At 41.2% G+C, this 22,070-nt stretch overlaps 3 protein-coding genes across 6 annotated transcripts; all 3 read left to right on the top strand.

Moving 5' to 3' along the window:
• Positions 1 to 66: 66 nt before the first annotated feature.
• On the top strand, positions 67 to 1,716 carry LOC114439842 (migration and invasion enhancer 1-like). The gene is made up of 4 exons (XM_028412027.1): positions 67 to 190; positions 409 to 506; positions 648 to 724; positions 801 to 1,716. Exons 1-4 carry the CDS (start codon positions 162 to 164, stop codon positions 882 to 884), a joined length of 288 nt encoding a protein of 95 aa, XP_028267828.1. The 5' UTR covers positions 67 to 161; the 3' UTR covers positions 885 to 1,716.
• Positions 1,717 to 4,313: 2,597 nt separating this feature from the next.
• slc4a1a (solute carrier family 4 member 1a (Diego blood group)) lies at positions 4,314 to 11,751 on the top strand. 3 transcript variants are annotated; one of them, XM_028411699.1, is made up of 21 exons: positions 4,314 to 4,505; positions 5,402 to 5,473; positions 5,564 to 5,619; positions 6,307 to 6,392; positions 6,480 to 6,526; positions 6,612 to 6,777; positions 6,886 to 7,021; positions 7,100 to 7,169; positions 7,259 to 7,301; positions 7,376 to 7,560; positions 7,651 to 7,858; positions 7,989 to 8,192; positions 8,307 to 8,455; positions 8,549 to 8,743; positions 8,822 to 9,067; positions 9,156 to 9,245; positions 9,420 to 9,586; positions 9,667 to 9,908; positions 9,991 to 10,160; positions 10,620 to 10,793; positions 10,904 to 11,751. In XM_028411699.1, the coding sequence occupies exons 2-21, from the start codon at positions 5,447 to 5,449 to the stop codon at positions 10,961 to 10,963; spliced, it is 2,721 nt and encodes a 906-aa protein (XP_028267500.1). In that variant the 5' UTR covers positions 4,314 to 4,505; positions 5,402 to 5,446; the 3' UTR covers positions 10,964 to 11,751. The 3 variants fall into 3 exon arrangements, with proteins under 3 accessions (XP_028267500.1, XP_028267499.1, XP_028267501.1); XM_028411698.1 differs by having other exon boundaries at positions 4,314 to 4,499; XM_028411700.1 differs by having other exon boundaries at positions 4,333 to 4,479.
• Positions 11,752 to 12,194: 443 nt separating this feature from the next.
• Positions 12,195 to 21,606, top strand: ubtf (upstream binding transcription factor). 2 transcript variants are annotated; one of them, XM_028411701.1, is made up of 21 exons: positions 12,195 to 12,753; positions 15,083 to 15,137; positions 15,457 to 15,629; positions 15,721 to 15,804; positions 15,907 to 16,062; positions 16,155 to 16,219; positions 16,343 to 16,469; positions 16,551 to 16,661; positions 16,745 to 16,878; positions 16,963 to 17,104; positions 17,188 to 17,229; positions 17,322 to 17,432; positions 17,849 to 18,004; positions 18,101 to 18,247; positions 18,364 to 18,474; positions 18,567 to 18,655; positions 18,731 to 18,920; positions 19,006 to 19,053; positions 19,135 to 19,188; positions 19,271 to 19,384; positions 19,477 to 21,606. In XM_028411701.1, exons 1-21 carry the CDS (start codon positions 12,577 to 12,579, stop codon positions 19,594 to 19,596), a joined length of 2,406 nt encoding a protein of 801 aa, XP_028267502.1. In that variant the 5' UTR covers positions 12,195 to 12,576; the 3' UTR covers positions 19,597 to 21,606. The 2 variants fall into 2 exon arrangements, with proteins under 2 accessions (XP_028267502.1, XP_028267503.1); XM_028411702.1 differs by lacking the exon at positions 12,195 to 12,753 and adding an exon at positions 12,932 to 13,414.
• The last annotated feature ends 464 nt before the right edge of the window (positions 21,607 to 22,070 follow it).

Raw genomic sequence — 22,070 nt, forward strand, 5'->3', positions numbered from 1 at the left:
CAGACGGATCACTGGGGAAGCTTTGTAGTGTCTGGGCATGTGACGTGTACAATAAGCTCCGCCCCCCCTAAGGCTAACATTACACAAGCTGCTGCTGCTGCTGCTAGCTACCAAAGGAATCAGAGCTCTCAGCTGGTGACAGCTCCTGAACAACAGCGACGATGGGGGTGAAAATTAGAGTCGAATACTGGTAGTTATCTTTTCATTTTAGTCGTTCTCATTATGTGTAAAAGTTCAGCTATATTTGGGACTGTTTTCGTACCATAAATATAGATTTAAAGACAAATATTTTGTAGTTTAGTTGCAGTTAGCACCTTTAGCTCACAGCTAAGCTAAGTCTCAGCCGGGGCGCACAGTAATGTTTATCATCCTGTGAGTCATTTAAATGCTGTAATTTTCTCCATCTAGTGGTGCATGAGGATACGAACCCCGCTATCGGGAGCTCGCCCGGGTTGTCAAGGATGAGTTTCCCGATGCGGATGTGTCCGGCTCTGTGGGAAGATCAGGTAATTTACTTGAGAATTACAGTAGCAGATAAAATCGCCGTACTCTAAACTCAGTCATTCTCTTCTGTGAAAGTAATGGTGCACACATTGTGCTAATGTCATTTCAGTAATTTGATTTCCTTGATTTTTCTTGAATTGTAGGCAGCTTTGAGATTGAACTCAATGGGCAGCTGCTCTTTTCCAAGCTTGAGACAGGTGGCTTCCCATATGAAGATGACGTAAGTAACATACAAAGTAAACTTTAAATAACAATAGTGCGATTAATAATTTGCTGTCTTTGTGTTCCTGCCACAGATCATGAATGCAGTCCAGGCTGCCTACGATGGGAAACCACTACAGAAGATCACCAAGAGCCGCGCACCGTGTGTCATCATGTAAACTCCCTCCCTCGGTCCTGCTTTAACATCAGCAGCACCGTGTCAGGCCAGTAGTACACCTGTAACCTGACCGACCGAGAAGCACTATGCTTTCTGTCTGCTCTGCCTTCTGGCTCCTCTCTCTGTTTCCATTGTTGTGCTCCAGGCTGTTAATGATTATTATAACTTAAAATATAAAAAGTTATGGTATGATAAGTCCCTTCCAGGAGTTTACTTCTTATGGAGACAGAGACAGAGACAGGGACAAGATGCCACAGATAGTTTAGAGGGAGTGCCCTTTAATTTTTTTACAAAGCCTCTTTGCCTGGCATTCTGTAACTGCCTAGTTATTTGTGTTTGTTGTTTTCCAAGTCTTTTTATTTAACTGTGAATGCAAGGAAGGTTTCACATAATCACTGAATTTAAAGGGAGACTTTGGGCATACTCTATGCAGATTGATATGACTGTTTTCTTATTCTGAAGTCTGATAAGTTTTCAACACTCTTGTTTGCTTGCGTGGGGTATTCATAGTAACGCAATGTCATAACTGGTGGAGGATGAATGCAAACTGAATCTCATATGCATATCAACGTGATTGATTCTAATGTAGCTTGAGTCCTGCCAAATACTCAGAATCAGTTTTCTTTTTATTTGCTGCACATCTTTCTTTGTTAAGGGATTCTATGATTTAAACTGGTTAAATAGTGGAGATGACCTTCAGCTGTGCCTCTGAAGACCATCACTTACTGGTTTGTCAGAGTCACAGTGGTAGATGTCATTTCCCACAAATCATCCTGTTTACTTCAATTTCAAAAACTGATGACTTTAAATAAAGTGACGGTTTGTTTAAGTAATGTGTTTGTCACTTCTCTTATTTGGAAGACTTCGTGTAGACTGTGTGATTATGACACATGTGCAATAATTACACAAGAATTCCTAACTGGTGGTGTTGTTTGCCACACCAAGCTTCTCCTTTGGGTGGAGTTCTTTATTGTTCCTTTGAGAATTATATGGGTATCATCTCAAACAGGTTTTTCTGTTTATGTCAACAGCTTACATGACAACAGTAGTTACCAAGCATAGTCACTTGATGCACTGGGGCACACTGCTTTTGCATATGTGCTCATGTTTCAGGAAGTAAAATGCATGATTAGAGTGTAACTTCATTTTGTATGTATCTGACACATCGATCAGCTTCACTGCAGGGAGCACAGTGAAGTAATGGCATTGCATTGAATAGGACAGAGTAAATATAAATGACTGGGGCAGCAGTTTTGAAGTCATGGTAGCAACCATTACTGCGCTGAACTCTATCATAGTGAAGTCCCTTTGTCATGTGGTGATTTGCCCACTAAGGGGCGCCAAACTTAACAAAGACCGCCATCCTTATTTTGTCTTTTTCAACACTGGATTCAAATCCAAAGCTTACGTGATGTTGATTATACAATTTATTTAGCTATAAACTGTCTTTTCAGACAAAGATTTATAAAGTTATTGTCACCATAAGCTGATTTCAGGAAAAACACATGGAACGACATACAACAAACATTTACTGACAAAACAGTTGTAAGTCTTCTAATCTCAACTTCTTTTCAATAGAAATGATCCCCATTGATTTTACTACTTGTTAGGAGATAGTTTGGTGTGTTGTGTGTGTGTGTGTGTGTGTGTGTGTGACTAGGTGGGTCTTTGGCTTTGTGCTCTGTCACTTAGCGATAACTCAAACCAGCCTGTTTGCTGTAGTGATAATAGAGCTCACAAGCCTGGCTTCAGTTGGACGTCACATAAAGTCTCACGATATGTTTCAGCTAATAAAGCTTCTCATATATTTCAACTTCCTGCACTTCGGCAGATTATTACTAGACTAGGTTACTAGGATGTCTGTAGCTGGTGCTTTAAAACGCATAAAGAGTTCAAACATTTGTCTCTTGTGGGTTTGTCACTTTGCTTTAAGTTTCTTCGGCAATCTGTGAAGACTAATGTATGTGAAGAACTGTGGACGAAATAGCTATATGACGACAGGGAGTGTCTGTATGCTGTATGTTCAGACACATGGCTGCAGCAGATAGCTTGCACTACTGGTGATAACAGGCCTGTGTCGTAGTGTCCTGACTTGAGGCCCACTGTCCATTACTGAAATGGTATTATCACATTAGTATGCAGACCATGATGTCGAATCACCTTGACTGCTGGCTTTTTATGTAGCACCACCCCCAGGTCACATTTTAATTTGCTAGTCTCTTAACAAATAGCAGCTCAAACACAGTTAAACAGATCTTGCATTTTTAAGTTTTAAAACACAAAACTTTAAATCATTGAACTTCATGTAATCCAACTGACTTTTACTGCAGTAGATGTGAGTATTTTGTTTTTCAAAAGGTTGTGATGATGTTGTGATAGCAACAACGCTGATTTTTTTCAATAATACTGCTGAACACCTTCAAGCACAACAGGAAATGTTAACGGTCTATAACTGAATAACCTCAACTTTAAACTCATGACTCAGGCTCATTCTTTAAACATAGTTAAAGCTCAAATCAGATATGGTTTAATTACAAAGTGGGGAAAGAAATGCAAATTAGGGTGAAGTTGGGGCCCTCATTAAAACTCTCCAGGGCATCTGCCTGAGATGAAAGAGAATTTCTCATTGTGACCAGAACACCTCCTCATTAATGTGGAGCTTGCACAAGATCAGATATGTGGTATCAGATATGTGTAACTTCAAGCATTTTACAAACAGACACATGGGTGGTGTCATTCATCCAGCCTGATGTCTCAGTCATAAGGTGTTGTCAGGCCAGCAGCAGAACACTGAACTCTTGCACGCACTGATGGAGAAAACATGGCATCAGTATTAAATGAAAACTGCTGTGGTTTATATGTCCATTGTATGTTTGTTCCAAAGACTTGGGAATAATTGCCAACTGGACTTTTCACTTGTTTTTGTGATCTGTATTAACGTTTACTGTTCTTTCCTCCACCAGCCTACCCTGCATCTGTTTGTCGCTATCTGTCTCTATCTGCCAGCATCCACTTCTAGCTAGAGGATGTCTCACTCTGATGATACTAAGTCACATGTAGCTACTCTGCTGGACACAATCCAAGGCAGCTTGGTGGCTGTAATGGAAAAAAAATATATGTATATTCACCCAACCCCATATTGAGGGAATCCCCTGTACGTAAACAAGATGACGTAGAAAGATGATCTCCTCTTGATACTGCACTCTGCCCCTTCCTCTACCCTCTCTGCCCCTTTTGTGCCCCTCAGACATGACGAGGTCCAGCCTGCTGGTTCATCCTGAAGTCCTTGCCAGGCCTCAGACTTGGTTCATACAGAGAGGGCGGAGCGGGCTTTTTGGGCTGGGATACCCCTGTCTCAAGGTGTTCATCACTGATAGGGATGTTTGTGTATCACACAACCCACCCTCCCGCCACGTTGCTTGGCAACCCGAGAAGTCGTGGGGTCCTGCACTTCTTAGCGCCGACGTAGTTTCATATGGGTGTTCCCGCTCCTGTGCCTCTGTATTCATCTTTTCATCTGTATTGGCTCACTTTGTCATCGGGCTTGTGTTAGCTCACAGAAGAGAGATCGTCCTGTTTCCTGTACTGGAGACCAGGTGGGAGTACCTGCACGCAGGTAGGGGTGTGTCCTTCTTTCTGCTATTACTACACTTAAGGACAGAGATTAATAACAGAGGGACACATGAATGTGCTCTAAGAGGGGATAAGAAAACAGAAGGTTTGCCTATAGGTTATGTCTCCACCACTTCAGGCAGGAGACAAAGGCTCAGAGTTCAGAGTGTAAATAAGTTTTTAGTTACGGAATACACTTTTGTGCATATCCTGTAAATGTTTTTCTGATCATGATTATCATATTTGGAAAGTAACAATTCTAAGCAATGCATTTTTAAAAAAATTTCACCTGCTAATTTTACCTTTGTGTTCAAATACTTGCATATTCTCACTGTTGTTACCACCAAATGACACAATATCATTCATGTAATATCATCAGTCTGTGCATTTCATTCTTATTAGAATAACTCCTAATCATGAAATATTCTGAGCATTTGCAGTCAATGTGCAGAAAAAAGTTGTTGTATGCTAAATAAAACTTAAAATATTTCGTTGTAGATTTAGTTGTTTGTAAATTGGACTTACATACATACAATATTTTACTGTGCTGCTACTCAGGAGGTGCCTGGCTGAAGGGTGTAACCCATAGATAACGCTCCGTGCATCTTCTATTTGAACTATAACGTAGTTCATGCTCTCAACGGCTGCTTGATTATCTCCCTGAGCGTCAGCTCTGCAGACAAACTCAGAGCGGCTGATGGTAGATGGCGGTATTTTCGTCAAAGGTGCCTCAAAAAGGCTCAGAGCAGGTCTCATTGTTAATAGTGAGTGGCTGAAAATCCTGCTCATCAATGATAGAAAATGGCCAACCAAGTTAAGAACAGAATAAGATACTTATTATTAGTATACATCATAATGTGTCAAAACACTGGTAGATTTTTATGTGTGAATGATTTTCTGTTGTAGGTAATGCATAAGTAAGAAAGTTGAAGGACACACAGTTCAACATCCATGGAAAACGCTTTCAGTTTTGAGGAGGTTAGTCTTTTCTCTGATTCAACACTTTCATGTTGACATTAAATTGTGATTTTGATTAATGTCATTTTGAAATTGCCCCTTTTGTTATAGGGTAGTGAGATGTCATATGAAGACAATGACTCGGCCTTCCCCTCTCCAGTAAGACTGTGAGTTCCTGCTCTCTTCTAAACATCTTTATTTAAATAATTCAGTGCAGTTTCTGATCAGATAATTGGTCTTTCTGTAAAGGTTCAACTTATATATAACGTTGCTCCCTTCAGAAATACTGTATCAAATGTGTGGCTTCAAAAAAATATAAACAAGGAGAACATTAGCCAGGAAGCTTAATATTATAATATTAAGAGCTTGTTTTGCTGCCTTCTATGGGCAAAGGTTGACCTTAGGTCACATACTAGAGATTGATAGCAAAGGTATGTATGGGCACAGACTATTAGAGGTGCACATTTAGCAAATTAAATCATTACAATTAACTGTGCATACTGGCACTTTAATAGATCCTTCGCTGGAGCAAATGTTGTGGTGGTCTGTTCCTGCATCAATGTAAACTCTGCGCCCTCTGACTCTTGAAGTCCCTCACAGAGCTGTGATAACAAATAGGTTAAGCAATGCTGCCACCTTGTGGTCATGCACAGAATGGTAATACTAATAGAATTCAATCATAAGCAACTTGATTGGATTCAGTTACTGAGAAATTTACTTACCGTAATTATTTACAGTAATCAGATTCAAAGTAATAATTTAGTTATTTACAACGTACATACCCTGTATTTGAAAAATAAATTAATGTGTGTTGAACAGCATTGATTAATGTTTCTGTTTCTCCACACCACCAGGACTCCACCAGGTCTTGAAATGAAGAGGAAGGAGGAGGAGGATGAGCCACGCTCAGAGGCCATCTTCATTCCCAGTGATTCAGAAGGTAAACTCCTCTGACAGTCTGTACAGCCGTGGTCAGCAGACTTAAGACATATCTACACAAAGTCACTTCTCTGCCTCTGTGTTTCAGCATTTCTGAACATGAACACAAATGCTACCACAAGAGGGGATGCTCAAGTTAGTGTGCATTCTTCAACTTTTCCAATACATGTTTAAGTTTATTCAAATACACCATAGTTTTTTTGTTTCTGCCTTACCACAGGCCTATGTTGAGTTGAATGAGCTCCAGGGCAGCACCTGGCAGGAGACCGCCCGCTGGTTGGGCTACGAGGAGAACTTTGATCCTGCCACAGGAAAATGGGCCCCTTCCCATGTCTCCTATCTCACCTTTAAGAGCCTGATCCAGCTCCGCAAAACCCTGAGTTCAGGTGACTGTTGAACATATAATGCAGATCACCATATGTGACTGAATAACTAACATAAGGATTTTAAAGATGTAGTACCATAAAACCGGTGTCTGGTTCACATATTTTCAGGCGCTGTCATCTTTGACCTGAACGCCAGCAGTCTGTCCTCTGTGGCTGAGAAAGTGGTCGATGAGCTGCTCAGCAAGAATGAGATCCGGTCCAGTGATCGTGACGGCCTGCTGAGAGCTCTCCTGATGAGGCGCAGGTAACACAGTACACAAACTTTATTTCTTCTGTAAGACAAAAAGCATGGACTTCAAGCCCCTTTCATTTGTCTATGCAGTCAGACTGGGGAACCTGAGGTCACTCCCTCTGGAGACATTGAGATGCAGACCTTTTCTGTATCAAATAAGGTATGCATTTTATAAAGGTTTATACATTTCCGTCTTTTATTATTTGATTGTATTAACATGACTTTTTGTTTCGCCGATCATTATTGCAGAGAGACGTCTCTGACAACATGGAGGCATCAATCGTCCTCTCAGGTTAGTTATTTTGAAGTGTGTCCCCATTTTGTTTGGTATGTGCAGAAATGGTTAAAAGAGAATATTTCCTACAGGTGTCCTGGAGTTCCTGCAGAAACCTGTGGTAGCTTTCGTCAGGCTGGGTGACTCAGTTGTGATGGAGTCTGCGCTGGAGTCTTCTGTCCCTGTGCGCTTCATGTTTGTGCTGGTGGGCCCCAGCCAGAGTGGAATAAACTACACTCAAAGCGGCCGTGCCATGGGAGCTCTGATGGCTGACTGGGTGAGAGGGAAAGGGAAGAAGGGGTACTGCAAATAATGTGTGTTTTTTTAGCAGTTACTTGAATGATGAGTGATTTCTATGCTCTGTCAGGTGTTCTGTCTTGAAGCCTACTTGGCACAGACTGACAAAGATCTGACCAATGCCATCGCTGACTTCATGGACTGCAGCATTGTGATTCCTCCCACTGACATCCAAGATAAGGCAATGCTGGAGCCAATAATTGACTTTCAGAAGAAGATGCTGCGTGACAGACTTCGTCCCTGTGACACCCGCCTTGCCTTTGGAGACAGGGTCAAAGGTCAGCATACTGTAAAGAACATTCCTTCTCCTCTGTAGTTTGGTAGAGGCCAAAGGCTTCAGAAAGCAATTCCTACAAGCAGATTAGAGGCAGGGTGTTAAAGTCAGCTTGTTTTTGTTTCCTTGTTCAGCTGAGAAAGCTCCTGAGGAACCCAGGGAGGACCCTCTGGCCCGCACAGGCTACCCTTTCGGGGGGATGGTAAAGGACATAAAGCGTCGTTACCGCCACTACATCAGTGACTACACAGATGCTCTGAACCCTCAAGTCCTTGCCGCTGTCATCTTCATCTACTTTGCCGCCCTGTCACCAGCTATCACTTTTGGAGGGCTTTTAGGTAAAAGAGAGTCCCAGATAGAGAGATGTGTCTGATTTCTCAGACTCAAATCATTTTTCATGAGTTCACTGATCGTTGTTATTATTAATAAGTGTCTCTAATATCTGACCCTAGCTGACAAAACACAGAAAATGATGGGTGTGTCAGAGCTTATGATCTCCACCAGCATTCAGGGGATGATCTTCTGTCTCCTGGCTGCCCAGCCTGTCCTCGTCATTGGCTTCTCTGGACCACTGCTGGTGTTTGAGGAAGCTTTCTTCGCTGTACGTAACCTTGATGTTAACCCTTTAAATTCATCTTTAGATGGCTGCTGCTCTTCATTACATTCCTTTTTTTCTTCATCCTACCCATAATAGTTCTGCGAGTCTCAAAATATTGAATACATTGTGGGCCGTATCTGGGTGGGGATGTGGCTAATAGTGATCGTGGTTATCATCGTGGCAGTGGAAGGCAGCTTCCTGGTCCGATTCATTTCCCGCTTCACCCAGGAAATCTTCTCCATCCTCATCTCTCTCATCTTCATCTATGAGACCTTCAATAAGCTCATCAAGGTTTCCTCACATCATCATTTCATTCACTTCTCTCATTTGTTGTCTTATTCACCATTTTCTTAACTCTTCTTTTTTCAGATCTTCAGAACCCATCCACTGATCCTGAACTACGACCATCTTAATGACACACTGGACAACCCCTTCCACCCGGTCATCAAGGAGCACATCGAGTATCATCCTGATGGCAATGTCACTGTTCATGAGCTGGAGATTGAAAGGCCGTACCCCAATACTGCCCTGCTGTCCATGTGCTTGATGTTTGGCTGCTTCTTCATTGCATACTTCCTCCGTCAGTTTAAGAATGGTCACTACTTCCCTGGCCCAGTAAGAGCCCAACCTTCTAAATGAAACGTCTTTATTTAGACACTGTGATTGTTGGTGGTTGTATCTTAATTGCTCACTGTCTCAATAGCTCCGTCGTTTGATTGGAGATTTCGGTGTCCCCATTGCTATTTTCTTCATGATCGCTGTGGATATCAGCATTGAAGACGCCTACACTCAGGTAAGCATCATGAAGCTTATCTCTGTGCGATTTGTTCAACTCGATCTCTGTCACATGTGCTTGGGTTATAAGGAAAAATTGGTATTTAGTATTTTTCTTGCATAGAGAAAGGGGCATTTATGCGCAATTGCAAGACCAATTCTTTCTAATTGAATATAACCATCCATTTTGTAGAAACTGGTAGTGCCAAAAGGTGTGCAAGTGACCAACCCCAAAGCCAGAGATTGGTTCATCAACCCGATGGGATTAAGAAAGCCTTTCCCTGTCTGGATGATGGGTGCCTGCTGTATCCCTGCACTGCTCGTCTTCATCCTCATATTCCTTGAGTCCCAGATTACAACGTGAGTGACACTATCAATGACAGCATTTGTATGGTCTCTAATATTACTTGATGTGGATTATATTTCTGTGTGTGTCCCAGGCTGATTGTTAGCAAACCTGAAAGGAAAATGGTAAAAGGATCTGGCTTCCACTTTGATCTGCTCCTCCTGGTCACCATGGGTGGAATTGGCTCCATCTTTGGAGTACCTTGGCTGAGTGCTGCCACTGTACGATCTGTCACCCATGCCAACGCTCTCACTGTCATGACCAAGGGCCCCAAACCAGAGATAGAGAAGGTGATAGAGCAGAGGATCAGTGGCATACTTGTGGCCTTCTTAGTTGGTAGGTGCTGCCCTCTACAGAGCTGATACAAACACAACAGGTTTAGAATAAACCGATAACATTGTTTTTCTGTGCCTTTTAGGAGTTTCTATTTACATGGAACCTATTCTGAAGATGATTCCTATGACAGCCTTGTTTGGCATCTTCCTCTATATGGGTATCACCTCTCTGAGTGGAATCCAGATGTGGGACAGGATGCTTCTTCTGATTACGCCAAAGAAATACCATCCCTCTGATGCCTATGCCACTAGGGTATTTACATTTTCTTTCATGTGGTGCATCTGTGTGTGAACAGAAGTTCCTATGAAATTACAATGTCACTTTTTACAATTGTGGAAGATTGTACATTGTAGCTGTGGGTGGATTATGGGGCAACAGGCTTCCCAGCACTATATTATCTTGTCTGTTTGTGGTCCTTTTTGTCCCTGTGTTACTGTTTTATGTCTCTTTGTGGCCATAACATGTGTCTTCGTGCTCAGTAGTTTCGTGTCTTCTCTGTTGCCTCTTTATGAATGCTTTGTGCATGTATTTGGTCATTTTTAATCCTTTTTTTGGCTGTTTGACATTGCATTAAAATACCTTGGTGCCTTTGCACTCTAGGCTTGTTTACATTGTAAATAATCTTAAACTGTAATCATCTATGCACTTTTATGTTAGTCCTTGGTTTCAGGTCCTAATTCTTTTGGCCTTTTTGTGTTCTCATTTGTGTAGGTGAAGACTTTAAAGATGCATTTATTCACTTTCATCCAACTGGTGTGCCTGGCTGTCCTGTGGATGGTGAAGATAAGTGCTTTCTCTCTGGCTCTGCCTTTCGTTCTCATCCTCACCATCCCTATTCGCATGTTCATGACTGGCACGATCTTCTCCGCCATGGAGATGAAATGCGTAAGTACTTCCTTGCGTCATCTGTCACTCCAATGCACATTCACGTATATATTATTCTCGTGCACAGTATGTTTTTGTTTTGTGACTGGATGTGCTTTGTGCTGTTGCAGTTGGATGCAGACGATGCCAAAGTGAAGTTTGATGAAGACGATGAAGAGGGTCTGGCATAAAACCCCATATCATCAATATTAAATGAATATTTAAATTATTGGTGCTTTATGGTGCTGTTTGATTGAATATATATTCAAAGTTTGGCTTCAAAGTGTTCACAGTACAGCCAAATTTTAGATCGTTCTATGATAATAATGATGTATATTTACTTTGCTATAAGAAAATATAATCAAAATGCACAATCAATCTATTTTTTGTGCCTTTCCCTCATACAGCAGGTTCTCATTGATTGTGTCTTGTGATATGTTTGCCTGATTTAACTTAAATGTTGTTTATGGAACAATTTAGTTTCTTCTTCACTTGGCCTGTTTAGACTGTGCAACATGTATAATGCTTATATCTCATTTTAAGTGTGTAATTGCTTTCAAGGTGATAAAAACTGATGAGCATTAGTAGGTAGATAGTAAACAATTGTTTGAATCCATCCTTTTACTGATAAAATAGTCAGTGAAACGTTGTTTGTACATGTATCTTATCATGCATTGTGTTGCATATCATGTCTGTGTGCTTTAACCACTGTACATGCTTTAGACTTTACTTAAAAAATAAAAACACAAGCTCTAAAAGTTTTTGTCATAATGTAAAAAAGGACACACAATGTTTCAAATCACTTTACTCTAGCTGCAAATTATAAGAGAGGCTGGTCAATTGGACTCTTGATGTCTGCCACTCAGCTGTATGCTGCCTTCAAAGAGATCAAGCAAACGTTAACTCCTCACTACTCCTACGTATAAAATATACACCAAATACTTCGAGCTGGAATCAAACACACAGTAGAAATTATATTTTAAAAAAATGGCAATTATATTTGTGGTGGATTTTTTTCATCAATGTTAACAATCTGTTGTGTTTAATTAAAAACCAACCACCAAAAATGAGGCATTCAAATGTGCCTTATTTTGGTCCACAGTATGATGTAGCAACATAGTGGAAATAAGAGAATAAATACACAGTAAAACTATGATTACATTTGTTGTGTTTATTTTATTTGACAATTTTAAGTTTCCATTCTGAATGTACAAATAGTTTGTCTTATCTGTGCAATGAAGCTCCTTTTTCCTACAGCAAGGAAACGCAGCACAGTTTAACAAGGCCGAGTGCCTGAAAGTCATTTGTTTTCCTTGAATCGGACTGACTGGATTGGATGGCCGGGGGTTCCGCCCACAAACACACAAGGTGGAGTTGAAAAGAAATAACATACTGGGCCAAAATGAAGCTGTCAAACTGCCGCTTACAATTTACTAACAGGACTGGAGCAATGTGACAGAGCAGGGCGCTGCTTTACAGATCATTTTATTTTCTTTAAAGTGCAAGTCCGCACATTTATGAGTAAACATAAAAAACTTCTGACAGAATTTAATTTCATGTTGATTAAGTTAAGTTAATAGAGTACATGAGAACTGCCGGTTGCATTGAATTAGACAACCAGTGGAACAACTTTGGCTTTCACGAAACTTCCTGCTAAAATATCCGGGTGCAATGTTCGGCTGTGGCCGTGACAGGGTCGGCGACCGGGAGTAAAAAAAAAAGAATAATCGCCCTCGGTTGTGTTGAGAATCAGCGGTGTAAGGTCGGAAAAAATGTGGATGTCTCTGCGTAGCGAAATGGTTGGATGGAGAGAGGAGAGCTGCTGCGCGTTGAGTGGAGGGAGACGGCGAGTGAGATGGAGGCGGGGGGAAGGACCATCTCTGCGGGGACTGGAGCCCAGGACCGACGGCGCAGTGCTGGCTATCGTTCAACCCTCCCCTTCTTCCTCCACAACGACACCGAGGCTCACGCCGAGAGACAGGTAAGCGAACAAAACAGCCGCTTGGTTTACTAAAACAGCCATGGTGTGTAATAAACAAAGCCGAAAAGACCACATAATTAGAAAACAAAAAAATGTGCTTTAATGTTTGCTTTTGTTTTCTTATAAAGCGTCTCGGTCGGTAGTCTCTTTGTAGTAGCAAAACATAACGACCGCTGAGGCAGGGTGCAGGCGAGGTCGGCCATAGCCGAATTTCTTGTCCCAAACAGCGGGGTGAAACTGGAATCAAGACCCGGAGGTAAACGGTGTATTTTTTCAAAATTACGCTAAACGACTCGCTCAGTCTAATTCCCTTATCGAAACTCGACTGCTGAAAGTGTAACTGGGGTGTTTGCGGGATGGAATAAACGGTGGTTTCCGCGCCGAGACCTCCATGCGGCTGTTGGCGGAACAGCCAGCCGCCTCTCTCGGTTAGCCATCAGGGATCTCGGTTTAATATCTCACCGTGCAGAGACTCGCCCTCTCTCTCCCCCTCTCTCTCTAACTGACTAGCCCAGAACCACCGACGACCGAGCTCGGAGAACCCGCCTTCTAGTTCTCGCTTATGTGCTTTTGGACCGAAGGAAGGGAGCCTGCAACGCCCCGGCTGTAGATTTAAGCTCGGTTTTCCTCGCTTTGCAGTGCGCCATTGGACCTTGTCACGGTAGGTTTCCTTCTAGAGCAGAGTGAAGCATGGCGGACCTGGAGCCGTTTGTCGCGCCAGAGAAGCTTCTCAGCCTCGGATGACCATGTTTCCTTTGCACGAACAATTTATATGCGTCTTAACGCTACAGTTTTTCCGCCGAACCGCACTCAGCTACTGTTAAAAGGAGGTATTTAGTAAAATAAGGTCGATGCTGTAACGTTTGGCAGTTAAAATATTTTCCATTTTCTTCTTTCTTCCTGCGCCTCCGCAGGTCCTTCCAGCCTACCACCACGTTATTTAACTTGGCTCGGACGGTGCTATGGGTTGTTTAAACTTTATGTGTCGTCTATCGTAAAAGTAACGTTTGCTGGCGAGATTATAGGCAATAAATGTTTATAATTAAGTGTAAACACCGTACAGCATTAATATGCTCCAGGTCTAACCTCCAATGGAGAATCGTGTTGGATGCAGTTAAGCTTAAAATCTTTGTTTTAAATACCCTATTTTGAAAAATAAGGCTACGAATGTGTTTAAATTCCGATTTTAAGCTTTATATGCCGTGCCAAATTGTCATTGGCCATGTAATGCCACCGCTTCCAATTTTTACAATATGTTGTTATTATCATAAAATGTACCATACATGGTTTTAGGAGGGTTACGAGTGTATATATGACGGTTTTATAGTTATATAAATGGTGGTATTGATGATTTTAAATGTAGCCAGGTGACACGGTGGACACCACGTTGAGCTGGGGCCATCAAGGACAACATGAACAACGAGCAGCCGCCATCATTGGAGCACAGCTCGGCTACGCCTCGCTGAAGAATGCTCTGGATTTTGCTCTTGCTTTCTAAAAATTTAACGCTAAAACACGAATAAAGTTTCCTCTACATTAAAAATAATATTTATTAACAGCAAACGAATGTTATTTCGGGTTTCTCGCCCCTGGTTTTAGTGAACATTACAGGAGAAGATTATATAGGTTTGCATGGCGGAGCTAGATCCGCGTTCAACGGTGATGAGGCGCCTCCACCGAGTGGCGCATTTGGCTGCAGTACTTCCAGCTACCATTCCCCCTTCTCGGAGACCGAAAGCAGATCCCCCCGTCCGTGGTCAGCTGGTCGCCTACAGCTGCCTGTCCGTCCACGTCCATTTGCTTCCTCCTTCCGTGGATCCTCCCCAACCTCCGCTCCGACAGAAAATCCTCCATTACCGAGCGGACCAAGCGAGAAAATGGTCGCTCCTGTGCGTCCACGATACTTTTGTGGTGGAATAAAGACGGCACTATAATACGACAAATTCCGGCTGTGGCAAAATTTGCTCGGCGGAGATTCCTGCTGTCGTAGCTAGTTGTGCTAGTTGAAGCCCTCCGCAGTGTTATTTGAGATTTGAAGCCGTCACAAGCAATAGCCTATGTCTCACCATGTAGCGTAAACGTTTAAGGGGCGGTGTAATGAACATAAAACATTATGTCGAGGCAGATTTGAATTTCCTCCCTTGAAATCATCGGTTTTTGCTTTTAAAACAAACGCAAAACACCGGGTTTTGATTTTATTATTATTAAACAAATAAAACAAGATGAATGTAAAAAAAATTTTTTCAGTTTTTTGAAGTATTGACTTTTTATACAGCGCATTGCTGATGAGCAGTATAAGTTTGATAACACATTTTGTTTTGTTTTGTAGAAAACAGTACAGTCACAGATGAATGGAGCAATGGAGGCGACCACACAAGACCAAGGTTTGCAATAAAGTTTGCAATAACTTTGTTATATTCCTCAGTTTCTACTTACTCTAACATAATGATTGATTGATTAATACTCATAATAGTGATGTATTTATTTCAAAAACTTTAGAGTATTCTAATATTTGTGTTATTTTACGGTACTTTACTTAATCTTGTAAAAATGATAGTGATTACACACTGTGAGATTTAAAAGATATCCAAATGCAAAGATACACAATTCTAAAAGTGAAATATTTATATTAATAGATACTAATATCAGAAATACTAATATCTTTTATATAATATCTTTTTTGTTGTCTTTACATCTTTACAGTGTGGGCACAGGATGACCTGTTAAAACTGCTGGAGGCCATGAAAGTGGCACTGCCACAGAAAGACCTGACTAAATACAAAACATCAGAGTCCCACCTAGACTGGGGGAAGGTGGCCTTCAATTCCTACACAGCAGAGATGTGTAAGCAGAAGTGGCAGGAGGTCTCTAAAGAGGTGAGTCAGTTTTATGGATTCTTTTGATGCTAAATGTTAAAAATGTAGTGCCAGGTCATTGTATGAATGTTTTTTTTCTTCTGCCAAACAGATTCGTAAATTCAGGACCCTCACAGAGCTGATAGTTGATGCTCAAGACTACATTAAGAACCCTTACAAGGGGAAGAAAATAAAGGTGAGTCAAAATCAACGTTTCACATGCTAACACAGAAATAGCTGTCAGAGTGGAGATCAAGGCTCAAATCTCTTCAACTTATTCTCCCCCTGCAATATACAGAAACACCCAGATTTCCCCAAGAAGCCTTTGACTCCATACTTCCGGTTCTTCATGGAGAAGAGGGCCAAGTATGCAAAGTTGCACCCTGAAATGAGCAACTTAGACCTGACTAAAATCCTCTCCAAGAAGTATAGGGAGCTGCCTGACAAAAAGAAGGTCAGTTAAGAATTAAAATGGTCACTTTGTCTTTGATGCTGGTCGCTGCAAATCTAAATCCCAAACAAAACTTTTTCTTTTTATGGCTGCAGAAAAAATATGTCGATGACTTCTTGCGAGACAAGGAAACATTTGTGCAAAGCATGATGAAATTCAGGTGAGAACACTTAATAGCACATTATAAGGAGAACTTGTTACACAGGAAATATTAAGCATTACCACGAACCATCAATAATGGTGGAAACTTGTGTTAAGGTGTTGGTTTATGATGTGTAAACAGGGAAGAGCATCCAGACCTTGTAGAGAGCATGGCCAAGAAAGGTTCAAATGTACCAGAGAAGCCTAAAACGCCCCAACAACTGTGGTACAACCATGAAAAGAAGGCCTTCCTGAAGACACACCCAGATGTAGGCTCAGATTCAATATACAATAGAGAGAATACAGCTGCTGTCATTTCAGAGATGTTAACTGTCTTTGTCTGATACCAGGCGACCACCAAAGAGATTAAAGACGGTCTTAGCAAACAGTGGACGCAGCTCTCAGACAAAAAGAGGCTCAAATGGATCACAAAGTCTTTAGAACAACAGAAACAGTACGAGGTGAGCCAACAGTCATAATATGTTATCCCCTCTATGTATGAGTATGCTACTGGTGTTAACGTTATGTGTTTGCAATATTCTAGGAAACAATGCGGGAGTACATTCAGCAGCATCCAGAGTTAAACATGACTCAGGAGAACATTGTGAAATCCACCCTGACCAAGGCAGAGAGGCACCTGAAGGACAAATCTGATGGTCGACCTGACAAACCACCTCCGTGAGTCACATCTCCAGTGACTGCACTATTCCGACAGCTGCCCTGTGAGTGAGACATAACATTTGGTGTGTGAATTGCTTTCAGGAATGGGTACTCGATGTTCTGTGCGGAGTTGATGTCAAGCATGAAGGATGTTCCCAGCACAGAGCGTATGGTGATGTGCAGCCAGCGGTGGAAGCAGCTGAAACAGGGCGAGAAGGACGGCTACCAGAAACGATGCGAACAGGTGAGTTCAGAATCATCATGTCATGTAGTTGAAACTTTAAGTCCTACAACTTTGCCTAAAATGTACTTATTTATTTTTTCCAGAGGAAGAAGGAATATGAAATTGAAATGAACAGATTTCTCAGTGTAAGTCTCTTGTTTATTTTTTATTGTTTGTTTGCATGATATCACTACCATGCTCATAGCAATCCTTTTTTTGTCTTTGTGGATATCCATAGAGTTTATCAGTGGAGGAGCAGCAGCGGGTCTTGGGAGAGGACAAGATAGGTTTTAAGAAGGGTGGTGGAGCCTCCAGTCCTGCGTCCAAGAAGAAAAACTCTAAAGCAAAGGTGAGACCAAGAGTGGAAAGTTTTTGTATTCCCTATTATTCTCTGCTCAAGTTTCATTCCAGATATTTAAGAATATCTACAAACCTAATTCTACTTGACGGAAACTGAAATTTATGTCAAAGATATCTGCCCTATTGCTAAAAAAGTGATAAAATCACAAAAAAGGAAAATTAGGAGAGACATTGACTAAGCAACTATTACTTTACAAATTTATACCTTCCATCCACTTTCCTTCCTTTGTCCTCCTCTCAGACCCCTTTTCCACTGGTACAGTATGATTACAATATGTGCTGAGAGTGGAGGTAGGCTTAAAGCTGGAGGGAAAAACACATTTTAAACCAAAAACAAGAGATGAGTTTTCCACCATTTTAAAATATTAACATAGTTTTCTGATATTTCTCATCTGTCACATACAGGCAACTCAAGAGAAACCTAAACGGCCCATTTCAGCCATGTTCATTTTTGCTGAGGAGAAGCGCCTCAAATTGCAGCAGGAGCGCCCAGACCTCTCTGACAGTGAGCTCACAAGGCTCCTGGCACGCATGTGGAATGAGCTGCCAGATAAGAAGAAGGTAACAGACAATTGTCATCCTAGTACAATTTATTGCAGGACACAAAACATTGTGTGCAATTAGTAATTTTTATTACTTTATGTCCTTTTGATGCAGGAAAAGTATAAGCGTTTAGAAACGGTCCTTAAAGCTGAGTCAGAGAAGAAGGAAAAGGAAGACCGTAGTCGTCTGCCAGATACACCCAAGACTGCACAGGACATCTGGCAGCTGAGTGTTATTGGAGACTATGTGGCTCGATTCAAGGTACAAGAAGTTAAAAACACTAAAACTTCAGATACATCTATGTGTTGTTTCACATATTAAAATTTTCTAGAAAATGCAGTAATCTGAACCTGTTATTTTTTTTTTTTTTTTTGCAGAATGACCGGTCCAAGGCACAAAAAGCAATGGAAGCAACCTGGAGCACCATGGAGAAAAAAGAGAAGATTATGTGGATCAAAAAGGCAGCAGAGGACCAGAAAAGATACGAGGTTAGACGGAGTCTCCAACCACAACTAAAAGGAACTAAAACAAATCTGCGCTGCCAGTGAGCGCTAACTGTTGACTCTTTTGTCTTTAACAGAGAGAACTGTGTGAGATGCGCTCACCTGCTGCTACCATTGCCTCAGGGAAGAAGATGAAGTTTGAGGGTGAACCCAAGAAACCACCATCGTAAGTGTTTGACTTTCAGCTCTGGCTGGTAATTGTTTAAACCTAAGCAATCCTGACATGTTTTACATTGTTTAGAAATGGGTATCAGAAGTTCTCTCAAGAGATGCTGTCCAATGGGGAGCTGAATCACCTCCCAATGAAAGAGCGGATGACTGAGATCGGCAGCCGCTGGCAGAGGTTGCCACTAAAGGAGAAGGACCGTTACAAGAAGATTGCTGAAGAGAAGCAGAAGCAGTACAAAGTCCAGCTGGAGCAGTGGCTAGCTGTAAGAAGTGGTCATTAGTTTTTTTATTTGGGATAAGATTGTTGTTTTTGACAATCTTATCTAACACCTTTTCATATTTCCACAGAGCTTGTCTTCACAAGAGAGAAACACTTACAAAGAATACAACTCACAAGTAAGTAATCTTCTATTCATGCTAGCATTGTGCTTTAACACACTGTGCATTAACTGTTGTCATTTTTTCCCTCTTCCTCAGAAAAGGAGAACTACGGCAAAACCAGGAGGTCCTAAGGCAAAGGCCAAGAAATCTGTGAGTACTGACACTTTGAGTGTCATGGAACTGATCCGTCGGCAGTGTGTTAACTGTGGATCTGAAACCTCTTTCTTCACAGGACACTGAGGAGGAGGAGGAAGATGATGATGAAGAAGAAGACGAGCAGGAAAAAGCTTCCTCTGAGGGAGACTCATCCAGTGATGATGAGGATGAGGAAGATGATGATGACGAAGTGAGTGGCATGTCCGCTTTTTGCATACAGAGATTATGACATGGATTAAGGTTGGGCTGAAATTTTACTCTTTTCTGTCCGTTTGTCTGAAGGAGGGCGATGATGACGATGACGACGATGAAGAGGAGGATGATGTGGAAGACAAGGAGAACAAGTCGGAGGACAGCAGCAGTGAATCAAACTCGGGATCATCAGACTCTGATTCAGACTGAAACGAGCCTACGTCATCCTGAGACGAACTGAGCAGCGCTGAGCTGAGCCAAGAGTCCAGGGAGCTCTGCCACTGTGCCAACCCTGCTCTCCTCCCACCACCAGAGGGAGCCCCTGCATTGCCTCATTCATTTCACTCTCATCCACTTTATGTTGCTGCGCTGGTGCTCTGTACACATGGAGGGAGTCTTCCCCGGTTTCGAAAATCAGTTTAATTTCCCTTGCCAACGTGATGGTCATCACTGACATTATGCCAAAAACAGCATCCCACTGGTTTGGTGATGTCATGAACCTTTTTGCCACTGGTTTCAATCTTGACTAACAAATTCAATGGTTTAAGCTTAAAGGAGTTTTAATGTGAAGGTTATTGAATGACCCTCCTGTTTATTTTATTGTTCCGGTTATTAGTTAAAAACAGGCGGCAAGTGTTGTGAACAGGCTTCATTGAGCCAAAGAACATTGTTATGGTGGATCACTTCAGGGGAGGGGGGCGTGCGGGGTACTGAGAAATTGCACTCTTCAGAATGTTTCCTTTTAATATTTTTCCCAGAGCATTGTTGTGTTGTTGTCTCAGCTCATGATGTAGATTTTATGATTTGGTTCTTAAAGAGGTGGTATTTTTTCAGGAAAAAAAAAAATCAAGCCATTATGAATGTCTTTTTGTTGCTGGAAAAATTCTGAACTTGTTACTTACCCGTGTTCTCATTTAAAAAGATACAGTGTCTATAAAGTTTTCACCTCCTCCTGGACTTTTTCATGGTTTTTGTTTTTGTCGTTTAACAACGATGGATCAAAGTTGATGCAATTTGGTGTTTTGACCCAGAAAAACGTGAAAATGGTTTACTGTACTTGTGCCTACATTCAGCTGTGATAGCATTAGGCTAAGTGACTTTTCCTAACTTTGACAACACAAGATGGTTTATATGCTAGCATATGGGGATTATAATAGCAACATTCAAGATTTTTCCATAAATTGGTAAAATATAAGCATATTAATGTTTTTTATGTACCCTTTTATTTTCAAAATCGTGTTGCATTTTATTTAAAATATTCTTTATATCCCCAAAATGTGGGTCGGAGATGGTTATCTGCTGTGCTTCCAGTACACAGGATTCCAGTGGGGGTGGTTGAACACTTTTGTTAGGCACTGTTGTGTCTCACTGAACAGTGTCATTCATTAAAACTACATGTGTTTTGTTGTAGCCTACATCTATCCATCAGTAAGCGACAATTCTGATTATATTTTGGTGTCACAGTTGTAAAGTTACAGACTAGAGCAGTCATTGAAGGGATAACACTTTATTTAGAGCTCAAGATGTGTTTTTTTTTTTGTCAAGACAGATTTTATTTACATTTACTTTGAAATTAGTTTTGTTTAAACTGTCAGCTGTTGTTTCCTGATCCATCTGGAATCAATTTGTGGATGTTAAACTTGAATGGTTTCATCTGTTTTTATTTTTTAGGCTCGTCTTTAAATTTTAACGCTATTGACTGTAATCCAACTGGGTTTTAGTCTGATGCTTTTCCCAAAAAAAGGTGTGCACTTAATGTAAATCTGTCCCTCCCTGTGTGAGTTTGTGTGCATGCATGCACAGAACTGTGTAAATATGAGGGTGTGTGTGTGTGCGTGTGTGTTTCTTTGCTTTAATGTGTGGTGTTTTGGCTGTTTTGTTGCATACCATGATGTGACTGCAGCGTGCATGTATGTGCCTGTGAGGGGACATCATTACCAACATCATGAATGTAGATATTGTTAAATCTTAATTTTTTTTTCTCCAAAGGTCTTTGCTGTTATTTTGGGTCTCCAGACAGATTGCGTACATGGCAACTATTATTAATCTGTTAGTAATGGACGTATTTTGACCTTTTATGAGTCTCATCGGACTGAAACAAAACCAGCGTGGACTATTTAAATTACTGGGGAGGGGGGAAAAAGCGAGGGAATATATTGATTGATGGATGTTTGTAAAAGGGATTTGAGGAACTGAGTTGCCAGTGGACTGGGTTTAAAACAAACTGTAATTTTTCTGTAAATACTGTTTTTTGTATTGAGTGCTTATTGTTTTGTTAGTACTTTAATTTGGCAAACCCTCATCTGTGATTTTTGAGGCCAGTGAGTCTTTCACTCACGGGGGAGAATTTTGGTTAAATTCATCTGTTTTTTGTTGTTTCTTCTCTCCCCTATGTTGGTTTATAGAGATATCTATGACGGCAAAGCTTTACAAGTTTGTACTGCTGATCATTTGACAGAATTTGATGTTTTATAGAGCTGAGGGTGTTCTTATGTCCTTGTAGTTCAAGTATTTGGGCAAATAAAAAATCTTTAACAGTTAGATGGTGTATGTGTATTCTTATTTTGAGCAGACAGGATCGGTACCTTACATGTAAATCCATGTTGTCATGTTTTAAACCTGTAGCTTTTGGTTGTAATCCAGTTTGGGACTTTGGGAAATAACCAAGCTGGGTCCATAAATAA

This window comes from Parambassis ranga, chromosome 8 (assembly GCF_900634625.1).
Source record: "Parambassis ranga chromosome 8, fParRan2.1, whole genome shotgun sequence".
Lineage (NCBI taxonomy): Eukaryota > Metazoa > Chordata > Actinopteri > Ambassidae > Parambassis > Parambassis ranga.